This window comes from Stegostoma tigrinum, chromosome 28, assembly GCF_030684315.1.
Source record: "Stegostoma tigrinum isolate sSteTig4 chromosome 28, sSteTig4.hap1, whole genome shotgun sequence".
NCBI classification, from domain to species: domain Eukaryota; kingdom Metazoa; phylum Chordata; class Chondrichthyes; order Orectolobiformes; family Stegostomatidae; genus Stegostoma; species Stegostoma tigrinum.
Window position 1 is genome coordinate 28451242 of NC_081381.1, and position 14695 is coordinate 28465936.

At 44.3% G+C, this 14695-nt stretch overlaps 1 protein-coding gene across 3 annotated transcripts; it reads left to right on the plus strand.

Annotated features, from left to right (window-relative positions):
- Positions 1 to 4296: 4296 nt before the first annotated feature.
- Positions 4297 to 14521, plus strand: mad2l2 (mitotic arrest deficient 2 like 2). Of its 3 annotated transcripts, XM_048561891.2 has the most exons (9): positions 4297 to 4449; positions 5015 to 5066; positions 8991 to 9109; positions 9315 to 9386; positions 10281 to 10381; positions 10936 to 11030; positions 11571 to 11644; positions 13267 to 13359; positions 13858 to 14510. In XM_048561891.2, the coding sequence occupies exons 2-9, from the start codon at positions 5027 to 5029 to the stop codon at positions 13897 to 13899; spliced, it is 636 nt and encodes a 211-aa protein (XP_048417848.1). In that variant the 5' UTR covers positions 4297 to 4449; positions 5015 to 5026; the 3' UTR covers positions 13900 to 14510. The 3 variants fall into 3 exon arrangements, with proteins under 3 accessions (XP_048417848.1, XP_059494013.1, XP_059494012.1); XM_059638030.1 differs by lacking the exon at positions 4297 to 4449 and having other exon boundaries at positions 5020 to 5066; positions 13858 to 14513; XM_059638029.1 differs by lacking the exons at positions 4297 to 4449; positions 5015 to 5066 and adding an exon at positions 8320 to 8595 and having other exon boundaries at positions 13858 to 14521.
- Positions 14522 to 14695: the final 174 nt, after the last annotated feature.

Sequence of the window (14695 nt, forward strand, 5' to 3'; positions counted from 1 at the left end):
CTGGACCTCTCCATCTCCAACTCCAGTAACCAACTCACCACTAGCATCCATTTCAAACCCATTGACACCCACAATTACCTTGGCTACACCTTCCATCTGACCTCCTGCAAAAATACTATCCCATACTCACAATTCCTCCGCCTCAGCTGCATCCACTCCCAGCATGAGGCGTGCTACTCTAGGACTTCTCAGATATCCTTCTACATTGACTTCCCCACTCTTTGGATGCTGTCTGATTTGCTGTGCTGTTCTAGCTCCACATTTATAGATCTAGCTTCCAGCATCTGCAGTGCTTACTGTTTCCAGTAGATGAGTGAATGTTAGATACACGTGACGAGGTTTGGTCCTGCTCAGCCGAGGTAATGAAGTTGGTGGCAGCATCATGATGTGGATAGAAAACAAGAAATATCAGAAGCAAAATGTTATTCTAACATTTGTGGCCACCGCAAGTGTTGTCTCCCAGGTAATCCTGCGAGAAATATATCCTTGGCACATTTTAGGAATGAAAACAGGAACAAATCCAAGAAACTAATCTGGAAAAAGGGAGAATGGTGGAAAGATGATTGTGAGAGTGATAGACTAGGAGTGAACAATCAGTGGGAGTTGTAGTTTGATGTAACAAAGTGTAAAATTGCATATGCATTATCGTAGAATTAGAGTACAGTCTAAATGGGGATAGTTGAATGTAGGAATTCGGAGATCTGGGTAATCAAATTAATAAAAAAATGTTAATGAGATCCTGGCTTCAATCAGAAGGTGCAAAAAAACAAGAAAACACTACAACAATGGAAGTCATGGAGGGAGGAGGGATTGTTGGTTTATAGTTTATGAGGGTAAGAAGATTGAAGGATTGTTAGTCCACGTTTGAAATATCTGAGGGGCAATTTTATAGACAGGGATAACTTTTCCTTCAAGTTAGAAAATTCAGAGCAAGGAGACATAATCTTAAAATTCAGATTGAGCAGCTAAAAAGATCCCAGGGGTGAAAAAAAATATAGAGACTACTGACTGAATGTCATTGAAATTGCAGCAATTAAGATGTTTAACTGAGGATGGGTAACTGGGAAGTGAAACTTTAAATGGAACAGAACTCTCCAACTTCGAGTAATGCTGATCTTGCTAATGTTGATCTTTCTAGCGCTCACATGTAACGTGTATGCCTCTTTTCAAGTTTTTTTTTAACCCCATGATCTGTATGTCCTTGCTTGCTATGATCTGCCTGTACTGCTTGTAAATAAAGCTTTTCACTGCACTCAGGCACATGTGACAATAATTCAACTCAAATCAAATCAACAAGACAGGAAGATTGGATTACAAGAATTGAACTAACGTGGTTATCAAGTGAAAGAACAGGCTGCAATTTTAATATAAATTTGTATTACACAGAAATTAAGGGAATTAAATACGATAAAGGAGAGAAAATAGTATACAAAAATGGACAGACAATAGCCATTCTTTAATGCAGAGAAGGTCAGATCATTTTTGGGACATCAGATGAATCTGGAGCGTTTGTGATCAAGGAAACAGCAAAGCAGACAGTAGAGAATCTAATTAGGTATTTATAGGTACAAATATACAACTACAGGAATAAGGCACTAGATATAGTGGAACCATACCCATGTTTATGGTTCACACAAATATTCATCTTCCTCTCTTCATTTTACCATACCATTATATTCCCTCTTCTTCTTCCTCCATATGTTTTCTTTAAGCTTCCCTTTAAGTGCATCTATCCTATTCTCTTCACCAAGAAGTTTCATGTTGTTACCGTTCTGTGAGTAAACAACTTTCTTCTGCATTGATTGGTAGATTTGTTGGTGAATATTTGATATTCATGACCCATAGTTTTAGTCTCTCCTACAAGTAGGTCATCTACAGTAACTTCAGCAATCTTTTCTTAATCTTAAATATTTATAGGAACATAGGAAAACAGTTTACTGTTTCATATCGAATCTGTGAATCATGGAATCTCAGAACAATCAGCACAGAAGGAGGCTATTCAGCCTATTATACTCTTTGACAGAACGAACCAATTAGTACCACCCCACCAATCTCCAAATCCAACACATCTTCCTCCGACATTTCCACCACCTACAATCAGACCCCACCACTAGAAAGATATTTCCTTCATGATCTGTCTGCTTTCTGCAAGGACCATTCACTTTGCAAGTCCCTCGTTAGCTGTACACTCCCCACCACACCTGGTACCTTGGAATCGCAACAGGCGCAACAACTGCTCCCACACCTCTACTCTTACTTCTGACCAAAGCCCCAAACAACCTTTCCAGATCTGGCAGACATTCACCTGTACCTCATCCAACCTGATTTATTGTATTCATTGCTCCCAATGTGGTCTCCTTTATATTGGGGAGACCAAACGCAGACTAGGGAACTGGTTCGCCGAGCATCTGTGCTCTGTGTGCATTAACCAACCCAACCTTCTGCTTGCTAACCATTTTAATTCACCCTCTAACTCTCCTGGCAACACGTTCATCCTTGGGCTCCTCCACTTTCAGAATGAGGCCAAGTGTAAACTGGGGGAACAACATCTGATATTTTGCCTTGGGAGTTTATAGCCCAAGGGCCTGAATATTGACTTCACTAGATTGAAAATCCTTCCACCCCGAGCCTTATCCCATGTCCCACATCCCTGAACTCTCCATCTTCCTACCCACGTATCCACTCCACCCTTCCCACTGACCAATCACTATAACCCATTATCTGCATCAACCTATCACCTACCTTTCCCCAGCCCCACTCCTCTATTACTGGGCTCCACTCCCACTTTCCAGTCTTGATGAAGGGTTTTGGCCCAAAAAGTTGACTTTCCTGCTCTTCTGATGCTGTCTGTCCAGCTCCATGTTTCTTCATTCTGGCTTTTAGCATCTGCAGTTCTTACTGTCTCCTGGTTTCATTCTCCTGTTCTTTATTCCTACCTGGGAATATTTTCCCCTCAAGCATTTACCCAACTCTTTAATACCACAAATGAATCTGCTTCTATTCCCCTTTTTAGATCACAACAACTCACAATGTAAATAAAATTTTTCTCATGTCCATTGTTTTATTTGTGAGAAATATACGAACTTACAAATTATGATCTTGCTGGTTGGGGAAGAAGTGAAACAGAACTTGCAATTAGAAAGCCAATGATATGTTGTTTCTGTTACTAATGGCTGAGGAAGGGTGGATGCTGGGAAGTTGTTTCCATTAGGCGAGGAGACTAGGACCTGTGGGCACAGCCTTAGAATTAGAGGGGGTAAATTTAAAACGGAAATGAGGAGGCATTTCTTCAGCCAGAGAGTGGTGAGCCTGTGGAATTCATTGCCATGGAGCGCAGTGGAGGCTGGGACATTAAATGTCTTCAAGGCAGAGATTGATAAATTCTTGATCTCACAAGGAATCAAGGGCTACAGGGAGAGTGCAGGGAAGTGGAGTTGAAATGCCCGTCAGCCATGATTTAAATGTGGAGTTGACTCGATGGGCCAAATGGCCTTACTTCCACTCTTATATCTTATGGTCTAATGTATTAAAAAAAACTGATGGAGTATTGGCATTATCACAGAACTAGCATTCCAGGGACCAAAGCTAATGCACTGGGAGCATGAATGATGAAATTTGGATTTAATTAATAAATCTTGAATTTAAAAAGCTAGTCCAATGGCAACTAAGAAATGTCAGTAAAACAAATGTAGTTCATCCTGCTCTTTGAGGAAGGAAAACCTGCAATTTGTACCCAGTCTGGCCTACCTACATTTCACTCCAGACCCATACTGATGTAATTAAGATGTGTGGGGTTTAGATGGGCATGGAGGTGAGAATGAAGTGAGTATATGAGTGCAGGGGGTGAGGTGAAAGTGAAGGTCGGAGATAAATATGTGAGAATGGAGGGTGTGTGGTGAAGGAAGGTGAACGGGATGAGGTGAGGAGCTGTAAGGTAACATGGGTGAAGCGGATGCTGAAGGTACAAGGCAAGGTGTCAGGGTGACAAAGCAGTTTTGTGGGTGGGGCTTGTAAGAAAGACGATAAAAGTGGTTGGTGAATGCGAAGGAATGTAAAGGTGAATACGGTAAGTGAAGGTAAAGGGTGAGGATGGAGGGTGTAAAGATGATGGTGAAAATTGAGAATTTAAAGGTTGTGAAGGTGATGGTGAAAATAGTGAATGGATATGGAAATTTGAAGTCGGACGACGATCGCTCTGTCTCGCTCCAAACAGTTGGGTTCAAACTGAAGCTCGTGCTTTGGCGCGTGCTGGGTGCGCAAGTCGATGACGTCATGGCGCACGACGTTGCAGGGCAAGGTCAAGCCCGACCGTCCCCGGAAGGTTACGGTTTCGGGGGCGGGGCATCCCGGAACAATGAGGTTGTCGGCAGAATCAATCCGATGTGTAGTCAGCAGCCAGCGGCGTTGAGCGGTGATCAGCAGTCGATTTTGTACTCGAAATAGGCCGGGGTAAGGAATCCAGTATGCAGTTCCCCCGCCTGGGTGTCCTGTTTAGGTTTTGTCCCCGTAGCACTGCCGCTTCACGCCTCCGTTCTCATGAATATTTCCAAGTTTAATTTACACTGAATAGCGCCACTTTTCTAATGTCATCCCCTCTTGTTGTACTTATTCTGACCTCAGAATAAAACTGGTCCGATTTATAGGGCTGTATCGCCTTGGACCAAGACGTGAGGGTGGCATCATAATTACCTAACTGGATTTGCACAGAAATAACATTCCAAGTCCTCAATCAGTGGAATTATCAATAAAAAATCGTTATAAATATTCCAAAGGGGAACGTGCTGTGGCAGGGAGAAAAAATCTCGCTCTCGACTCCTTCATAATGATCCCTGAAAACTCTTCTTGACTAAGGTTTTGTCCACATAACTTTGAATCTTGTGTGGCTCAGTGTCAATGTTTTTAAAAAAATGATAATCTTGTTTGTTAAAGGCTTTGGAGAATTTGTTACACATTGTTCATCTGAAAGTGTGACACAGCTCTCTGGATTAATTGTAATTTTTTTTTTACCTGGCAGGTGTTTATAAACATGACCACCCTCACACGACAGGACCTCAATTTTGGACAAGGTGCAATCTTTGATATTCTCACTGTCAGTAATATGTTGCATGAAATTGTAACACAACCATTTAGTTTATTGTCACTTAACTCCTATTTCCATCTAACCTGTTGACAATTTGGGAGATAGTTACATGGTTGGCTACGGCTTGTCCAAATGGTTGTTGGGCAGTGGAGATCATCATAACTGAACCTGATCCTCTGTTCAACTGATGTCATATGCACTTTCAGATGGAGTTAATTGGTAATGAGGAATGAGTATAGTCAGAGTTTGTTTTGTATCCTGTACAAAGATACTGAGGACTGCACAATATTTTACTGTAGTAGGCCCAGTGGCATCTCTTTTTAACAACTCTGTTCCCTTAAAGTATTGGCAATGATCTGTAGCCCAGGTTGTAGATGAGATTAGAGATAATGGGAACTGCAGATGCTGGAGAATTCCAAGATAATAAAATGTGAGGCTGGATGAACACAGCAGGACAAGCAGCATCTCAGGAGCACAAAAGCTGACGTTTCGGGCCTAGACCCTTCATCAGAGAGGGGGATGGGGAGAGGGAACTGGAATAAATAGGGAGAGAGGGGGAGGCGGACCGAAGATGGAGAGTAAAGAAGATAGGTGGAGAGAATATAGGTGGGGAGGTAGGGAGGGGATAGGTCAGTCCAGGGAAGACGGACAGGTCAAGGAGGTGGGATGAGGTTAGTAGGTAGATGGGGGTGTGGCTTGGGGTGGGAGGAAGGGATGGGTGAGAGGAAGAACCGGTTAGGGAGGCAGAGACAGGTTGGACTGGTTTTGGGATGCAGTGGGTGGGAGGGAAGAGCTGGGCTGGTTGTGTGGTGCAGTGGGGGGAGGGGACGAACTGGGCCGGTTTAGGGATGCAGTAGGGGAAGGGGAGATTTTGAAACTGGTGAAGTCCACATTGATACCATATGGCTGCAGGGTTCCCAGGCGGAATATGAGTTGCTGTTCCTGCAACCTTCGGGTGGCATCATTGTGGCACTGCAGGAGGCCCATGATGGACATGTCATCTAGAGAATGGGAGGGGGAGTGGAAATGGTTTGCGACTGGGAGGTGCAATTGTTTGTTGCGAACTGAGCGGAGGTGTTCTGCAAAACGGTCCCCAAGCCTCCGCTTGGTTTCCCCAATGTAGAGGAAGCCCGCACTGGGTACAGTGGATGCAGTATACCACATTGGCAGATGTGCAGGTGAACCTCTGCTTAATGTGGAATGTCAACTTGGGGCCTGGGATAGGGGTGAGGGAGGAGGTGTGGGGGCAAGTGTAGCATTTCCTGCGGTTGCAGGGGAAGGTGCCGGGTGTGGTGGGGTTGGAGGGCAGTGTGGAGCGAACAAGGGAGTCACGGAGAGAGTGGTCTCTCTGGAAAGCAGACAGGGGTGGGGATGGAAAAATGTCTTGGGTGGTGGGGTCGGATTGTAAATGGCGGAAGTGTCGGAGGATGATGCGTTGTATCCGGAGGTTGGTAGGGTGGTGTGTGAGAACGAGGGGGATCCTCTTAGGGCGGTTGTGGCGGGGGCGGGGTGTGAGGGATGTGTTGCGGGAAATGCGGGAGACGCGGTCAAGGGCGTTCTCGATCACTGTGGGGAGAAAGTTGCGGTCCTTAAAGAACTTGGACATCTGGGATGTGCGGGAGTGGAATGTCTTATCGTGGGAGCAGATGCGGTGGAGGCGGAGGAATTGGGAATAGGGGATGGAATTTTTGCAGGAGGGTGGGTGGGAGGAGGTGTATTCTAGGTAGCTGTGGGAGTCGGTGGGCTTGAAATGGACATCAGTTACAAGCTGGTTGCCTGAGATGGAGACTGAGAGGTCCAGGAAGGTGAGGGATGTGCTGGAGATGGCCCAGGTGAACTGAAGGTTGGGGTGGAAGGTGTTGGTGAAGTGGATGAACTGTTCGAGCTCCTCTGGGGAGCAAGAGGTGGCGCCGATACAGTCATCAATGTACCAGAGGAAGAGGTGGGGTTTGGGGCCTGTGTAGGTGCGGAAGAGGGACTGTTCCACGTAACCTACAAAGAGGCAGGCATAGCTGGGGCCCATGCGGGTGCCCATGGCCACCCCCTTAGTCTGTAGGAAGTGGGAGGAGTCAAAAGAGAAGTTGTTGAGTGTGAGGACGAGTTCAGCTAGGCGGATGAGAGTGTCGGTGGAGGGGGACTGGTCGGGCCTGCGGGACAGAAAGAAGCGGAGGGCCTTGAGGCCATCTCCATGCGGAATGCAGGTGTACAGGGACTGGACGTCCATGGTGAATATGAGGTGTTGGGGGCCAGGGAATTGGAAGTCCTGGAGGAGGTGGAGGGCGTGGGTGGTGTCACGGATGTAGGTGGGGAGTTCCTGGACCAAAGGGGAGAAAATGGAGTCCAGATAGGTGGAGATGAGTTCGGTGGGGCAGGAGCAGGCTGAGACGATGGGTCGACCAGGGCAGGCAGGTTTGTGGATTTTGGGAAGGAGATAGAAACGGGCCGTGCGGGGTTGGGGAACAATGAGGTTGGAGGCTGTGGGTGGGAGGTCCCCTGAGGTGATGAGGTCATGAATGGTATTGGAGATGATGGTTTGGTGCTTGGGTGTGGGGTCATGATCGAGGGGGCGGTAGGAGGTGGTGTCGGAGTGTTGGCGTCTGGCCTCGGCGATGTAGAGGTCAGTGCGCCATACTACCACTGCGCCACCCTTGTCTGCGGGTTTGATGGAGAGGTTGGGGTTGGAGCGGAGGGCTGCCCGTTCTGCGGGGGAGAGGTTGGAGTGGGTGAGAGGGGTGGAGAGGTTGAGGCGGTTGATGTCTCGACGGCAGTTGGAGATGAAGAGGTCGAGGGAGGGTCGGAGGCCTGGGGGTGGTGTCCAGGAGGAGAACTTGTGTTGGAAGCGGGTGAAGGGGTCAGTGGAAGGAGGGTTAGGTTCCCGGTTGAAGAAGTAGGCATGGAGGCGAAGACAGCGGAAAAACTGCTCTATGTCCAACCGTGACTGGTATTCGTTGATGTGTGGTTGTAGGGGGACAAAGGTGAGCCCCTTACTAAGGACTGACCGTTCGTCCTCAGTCAGTGGGAGGTCTGGGGGGATGGTGAAGATGCGGCAGGGCTCAGTGTGGCTGTCTACTCTGGGGTTGCTGGCTGTGGAGGTTGTGGGCGGAGCGATGAGGTCGTCGGCCGTGGGCGGGGTTCCGTCGGCCGTGGGCGGGGTTCCGTCGGCGTCGGCCGTGGGCGGGGTTGCGTCGGCCGTGGGCGGGGTTCCGTCAGCGGTTGGAGTATCGGGGTGGGCGGCAGCAGCTGCGGTGAGGGTGGTGTGTGGGGTGTTGTACCTGGACGTGAGGTGGTGACCGCAGCAGCGGTTCCGGAAGTTCTGTGGCCGGCGGAGGCGGATGTGACGTCATCGGTGGGGTCTCCGGCCGTGTCCTCATGGTTTGAGATGAGATTGTTGACTTGCTTGTTGAGCTTTTTGTTCAGACGTTTCGTCACCATGCTAGGTGACATCATCAGTGAAGCCTCCAATGAAGTGATGTTATTCCACTCTTCTTGCTATTTATACTGTTTGGCCCATTATGGTGAGTACTGTCATTTCTGGTTTTGATCTGTATTGGTTGGTATGGGGTCCAATTCAATGTTTGTTGATTGAAGTATGGGCGGAGAACCATGCCACTAGGAATTCCCGTGTGTGTCTGTTTGGCTTGGGCTACTATGGTTACTTTAGTTAGAATAAAATAGAGTAGAATAACATTGCTTCATCGGAGGCTCCACTGATGATGTCACCTAACATGGTGACAAAACGTCTGAACAAAAACAATCCAGCTCGGTCAGCAAGTCAACAACTCAACTCTGTTCCCTGTCGGTGTGTTCAACTGATATACAACTGTGCACTGTGCTGTCCATAGGCTGTGCTCCAATGTCCTTGTATTCTAATGTGCAACAGGTCTTATCTTTGCACTGCCTCTCTGTTCAGTTGTTGCAGATGTACTGTGTGAATTTTTGGAAGTGGCTATTCATATGATCTTGTACGTACGTGAGGTTTATCCAGTTGGAATATTTCAGAAAAGGAAAAAGTACAACGTACCTGTCCAGGTGAGTCAACTGATGAGCTCCCAGCTTTTTGCTACACTGCAGAAGACAATTTCAACTAAGATAGCTTATCCTCTGAAATTTGTCACTCCTTACAACTTGGGTGCATCATTTGAGTCTATTTAATATGGATCTGTAATTGTGATTTGTTGGCTTCAAAAAGAATTCCTGAATGATGCTTTGTTTACCATTTGCTCTGTTTACCTAGATGTCATGCCACCCCGAGCTTAACCAGTACATCCAGGACACATTGCATTGTATCAAGCCTCTGATTGAGAAGGTTGGGAGGAATTTTAATTGTCTGCTCTGTAATTGTGTATAAATGAACTTGCTTTTCATTGAGTTAGTTTTGTTCCAATTATTTTCCCTTGTCCTCACTGCATACTCTCTGAAAGTGGATGGGTACTTATACTAGAAAATGTACAATAGCTGTTTCTGATTTGGTGCTGTCTGTATGTTGACTTTTTATATCTGTCCCCCATGTTTGTTTGGCAGAGAGGGCTTTTTATCTTTTTTTGTCCATTTATTAATGTATTTGGTAATGTGCTTTAGGAAGGAAAGTTGTAAGCGTTGGTTAGAAATTCTGTGCTGAATTACTTAGTTTCTAACTTCTCAAAGCCTATATAAAGGAAAAGTCATGACCATGATAGAACATTTATTATCTATCCTGAGGGGTGCAGTCTCTAGGATGCTTGGTTTGACAGCATTCATGACTCAGTAACCTGCTTGATGGCCCTACTACTTTATGATGATCTCTTCCAAAACGATGAACTGTGGCAATTCTTCAGGATTTCCTTAACAGCAGTCCTCCCTACTACCTGACTAAATGTTGTTGGGACACCATTACCTGCAAGTTCCCTTCAAAGTACACACCATCTGGACTTGGCAATTTATTGGTCCATTATTGTAACTGGATTAAAATCATGAAAACTTCCTTCCTAATGCCATTGTAGGACTAACAAATGTGCTGAGGATCAAGAAGGAGACAATAAATACGACAGTGTCCACTCAACTCTTGAGAACAACTAGATTTATAAAAATCTCTGCATTCCAATAAAGCATTGACTTCTCATAACTGCTTTTGGTTTGTGGCCACTCGTTGTTCATGTCTGTTTGTTAATATTTGGGTGGTGAGCTGCCTGCGGACTGACTTGTGATCTTTTCTCCTGTTTAGAATGAGGTGGATCGGATGGTGGTAGTGATCCTGGATAAAGAGCATCATCCTGTAGAGCGCTTTGTCTTTGAGATATCACAACCTCCTCTCTTGTCCGTCAGGTGAGATATTTTCAGCACTGCTAATTTTCTTGTACTACTTTCATTGTGACAGAAATGATTTTCTTCCTCTGCCATTCTCCCAGAGATTTATAGCCCCATTTCTGATTCATGGAGGAGTTTGGCAAACTTAGGAAAGCACTAACTGATTATGTGAATACATGAGCTGAAGATGGACTGGCTCAGGGCTGTCTGCAAAAATATTAGTAAGTGATGAAGAGCAAAGTCAGCCATTTGGGAGTAGAGACACCTTGGAATCTGTGTTGGTATTTTCTCTAAAGTACCTAGACTGTCACATGTGAGGCCAGGATCACACGTGGCTGTGTTTTCGTTACAGTCAAGTAAACACTTGAGGCTCATGTTTGATGGCTAACTACCAGAGAGTGCTCAAGGCCAATTTAGCAATGCCCAGAAGATTCAGTACGTTCAGAAGAAGTGATGTAAAAGGGAGAAAAGAGATGTTAAGGACATAGTATTTGAAGGGCACTTGTACCAAGCATATTTTTAATTGATTGAATTTTCCTGTACTTCTATTCTGTGTCCTTGCTGTTTTACAGCTCTGACACACTGCTTTCCCGTGTCGAGCAGCTGCTTCGAGCGTCGATCCTGAAAATTAGTGTCTGTGATGCAATTCTTGACAGCAACCCTCCAGGTGAGCCTGTGTCTTGGTGGCAGTAACACACGCAGTCCTGTTGTACAAGCTATTAATTTTTCACCCATTGTTTTACCAAGCTATGAATTTTGCTTACTTTGGCTAGACACCTGGGGAAAAGACTGACTTGGTGTAATCTGACTGAGGGAGTAAGAAGGTTCTTTCTACGTTTTGCTGGAACAGCGATTTTTCTTTTCTCTACCTTTTTTTTCATTTCTCCTTCTGAAGGTAACAGACCGAGAACTCAGGAACAAAAACAGAACTTGCTGGAAAAGCTCAGCAGGTCTGGCAACTTATGTGAAGAAAAAGTCAGGGTTAATGTTTCGGGTCTGGTGACCTTTCCTCAGAATGGGGAGCTGGGAATTCAGCCTGGCACCTCATTGATTTGCATAACTCTGTAGATTAATTTGCTATGCTATTGTAGTGGCATAACTATTTTATTATTGTTTTGGAATTTTCTAATGCTGAAACTGAAATAAATTCTTCCTGATTCATATCTCTTATGTTTGTATTTATGAGAATTGCATTGTTTATTTCTAGGCTGTACCTTCACTGTATTAGTCCATACCCGAGATGTTGCCACACGAAACATGGAGAAAATTCAAGTGATAAAGGTGAGCAATATTTCTGGACTCTGCAATGGAATGGAATCTTTGGTGTGCAATGTGTTAACTGTGAACATTAATATGATGCATGCTTCTAATGGGGACGATTCTATTTCCAGGTCAATGTCTGTTTATGTTATTAATGGCTCCCTTTGTTCAGAGATGGTAGCATTGTGTTAATGTCACCAGAGGCTCAGGCTAATGTTTGGAGAACAAGGGTTTTAATTCCATAAATTCTGGAACTTAAAAGCTAGTCAAATGGTAGTAAAATGATTGTTGTAAAAACCCATTTGGTTCACTAATGTCCTTTAGGGAAAAGAGTGTCCTTACCTGTTCTGACCTACCTGTTTGAGTTTGATTTATTGTTGTCACAGGTACTAACATAAGGAAAAGTGTTGTTTTGCATGCTATACAGGTAGATTGTACCATACAAAGTGCAAAAGGGTGGTAGAACAGAGTGCAGAATACAGCGGTACAGCCACAGAAGCTGCAGAGACAGATCAACATTAACATTTGAGAGGTCTGATGAAATATGAGTTAACAGTGGGAAGGAAGCTTTTTTGAACTGTTTGTATGTATATTCAAACTTGTATGTCTTCTGCCTATCTGAAGAGGATGGAAGAGAATATACGTGGGGTAGGAAAGGTCTTTGATTATTTTGGTTGCTTTCCTTGGAAAGCAGGAAGTATAGATGGAGTCAACGGATGGAAGACTGGTTTGCATGATGGACTAGGTTGCGTTCATGACTCTCTGTAGTTTCTAGCGGTCTTGGGAAGAGTAGTTGCCATGCCACACTGCGATGAAGCCAGATAGAATGCTTTCTGCAGTGAACATATCCAAACTGACCACAAGACCCCTATGACCCATTGGGCGTCAGAGTGGCATGCAAACCTATGTCAACCCTATGCCAACTGCTAACTCGAACCAAAGATCCTGTACCCAGTATGGACAGAACCAATATGATATATAAGATCCCATGCAAGGACTGCGACAAACACTACATTGGACAGACAGAAAGCCACAAGAATACATGAACACTAACTAGCAACAAATAGATGTGATCAGTGTTCACTCGTCTCCATTCACACGGATAAGGAGAACCACCAGTTCAATTGAGACAACGTCATGATCCTAAGATAGGCCAAACAGAGACAAGCACGAGAATTTCTAGAGGCTTGGTTGTCCACCAAGAAGGCCATCAATAAACATGTAGGGTTAGACCCTATATATACACCACTATGAAGAAAAACCAGAAATGAGATAACCAATTCCAGCTGACCCTAGAGTTTAAATATAAGGTGGGAAAACACATCAGTGCTTCATCAGAGGCTGCACTAATGATGTTACCCCGCAGGGTAATGAAACATCTGCAAACTAACGAACCAACCACAGCGTATAATCACTGTTCTTATATTATCAGTGGATAAGTACGCTGGAGTTTTCCAATCAACATATTCTAGCAACACCAGCACAATAATTGACTACAGCAGTTCGAGATCCATCATTACTGACTGCTGTCTTTGGACATCCAGGATAATGATAAACTGCCCAAACCCAAGAATAAATGCATCACCAACATCCATTAAGATTATGTTTTAGCTTTCTTGTTTGTTTGCTTGTTCCTGGTATAGGACTTCCCATGGATCCATGCTGATGAACAGGAGGTGAACATGCGAGAGCCACGGCTAATCCCGCTAAAAACTATGACATCAGATATTTTAAAGGTAATCATTACATTTCTCACAAGGCATACCGTACGTTCTCTGTGTGATTCATGCAATAGTATCTCATGACCTCTGATTATAAGCTCATCAGATTTTAGCAGAAAGATTTCTTGACCTGAGAAATGGATTAGATGATAACTTGGAGTGGCAATGGAGGCCACGAGCATCATCTAACTGATTTTCTCAGAATGTTTGAACCATTGGTCTGTAATATGGTTGAGGCTACAGTGATAACCTAGATTTCTGTAACTGCTGCTTCCTGGATTATGTCTGAGGAGTGTGATGATGGTATCACTCTTAAATTGTTTGCAGGGATATGGGCCAAGTGCAAGCAGGGAGGACTAGTTTAGTTTGTGATTAAGGTTGGCATGGACTGATTGAACCTGTTTCTGTGCTTTCTGACTGACTGATGTAGTTGGCAATGCTGCAGTAAACTGTATGTGTAATACTATGGCCTCACTTTTGGAGTTGCATTAATTTATTTTTACTCTTTTATAGATGCAATTGTATGTTGAAGAGAGAGCTCAGAAAACATCCTGATGTCATTGAGTCTAGATGATCTGACGTACAAAGTGAAGGAGAGAATCCAATACACTGGCTATATTTCATTACTGAGCTGACTTTGAGTGGAAGAGAACTTCCAAAATTCAATAACTGTGAAATGTTATCAGGGACCAAATCCTGAATTGGTACCTAAAGGGTGTTAACCCTTTTCATTCAGTAATATTAGCTTGTACTTTGACATTGTGTTGTGCTGCATTGAGAAAATGAAATTTTGTGTAAATTTCTGATTCCAGGCCTAGGTTTGAAATAGCTATCTCCCGCATGATTAGGTGTTGTTTTAATGAGGTAATTTTTTCTGAATAGACTAGAGAGCATTCATACAACACTGTAAAAGGCACAAAAATGACAAGATTTTGCACCCCCTCCTCCCAGAATTAACTACCAGCTTCCACAATAAGGAATTGGTCAGTTGTGGGAAAGGCTACAGCCAGCACCAAATAGGAGGGAACAGTGACCAGAAGAGAGCTGAAACCTTACTTTGTATGGTGGTCCTAGAATTGGTAGATGAAAGAATAGTTTAAATAAATGCTTGAGATGTGTGTTTTTGTTGTACTTTTAAAAATTTTGGAAATAAAATCTTTACATAAAGAACTAAATCGCTAACTGTGAAATCCATTAACAGGCATTTTTTAAAAACCCTACATATATTATTTATCATTTCTTTTGGTGGTGTAAGGAAATTGTTCTACGAAAAACCTGGGCCAAAGACCTGGAGAACCAACGTGTTGGTTACATTGTGGGTGGGCTTCAAGTGACGTTGTTTGCAGTATCC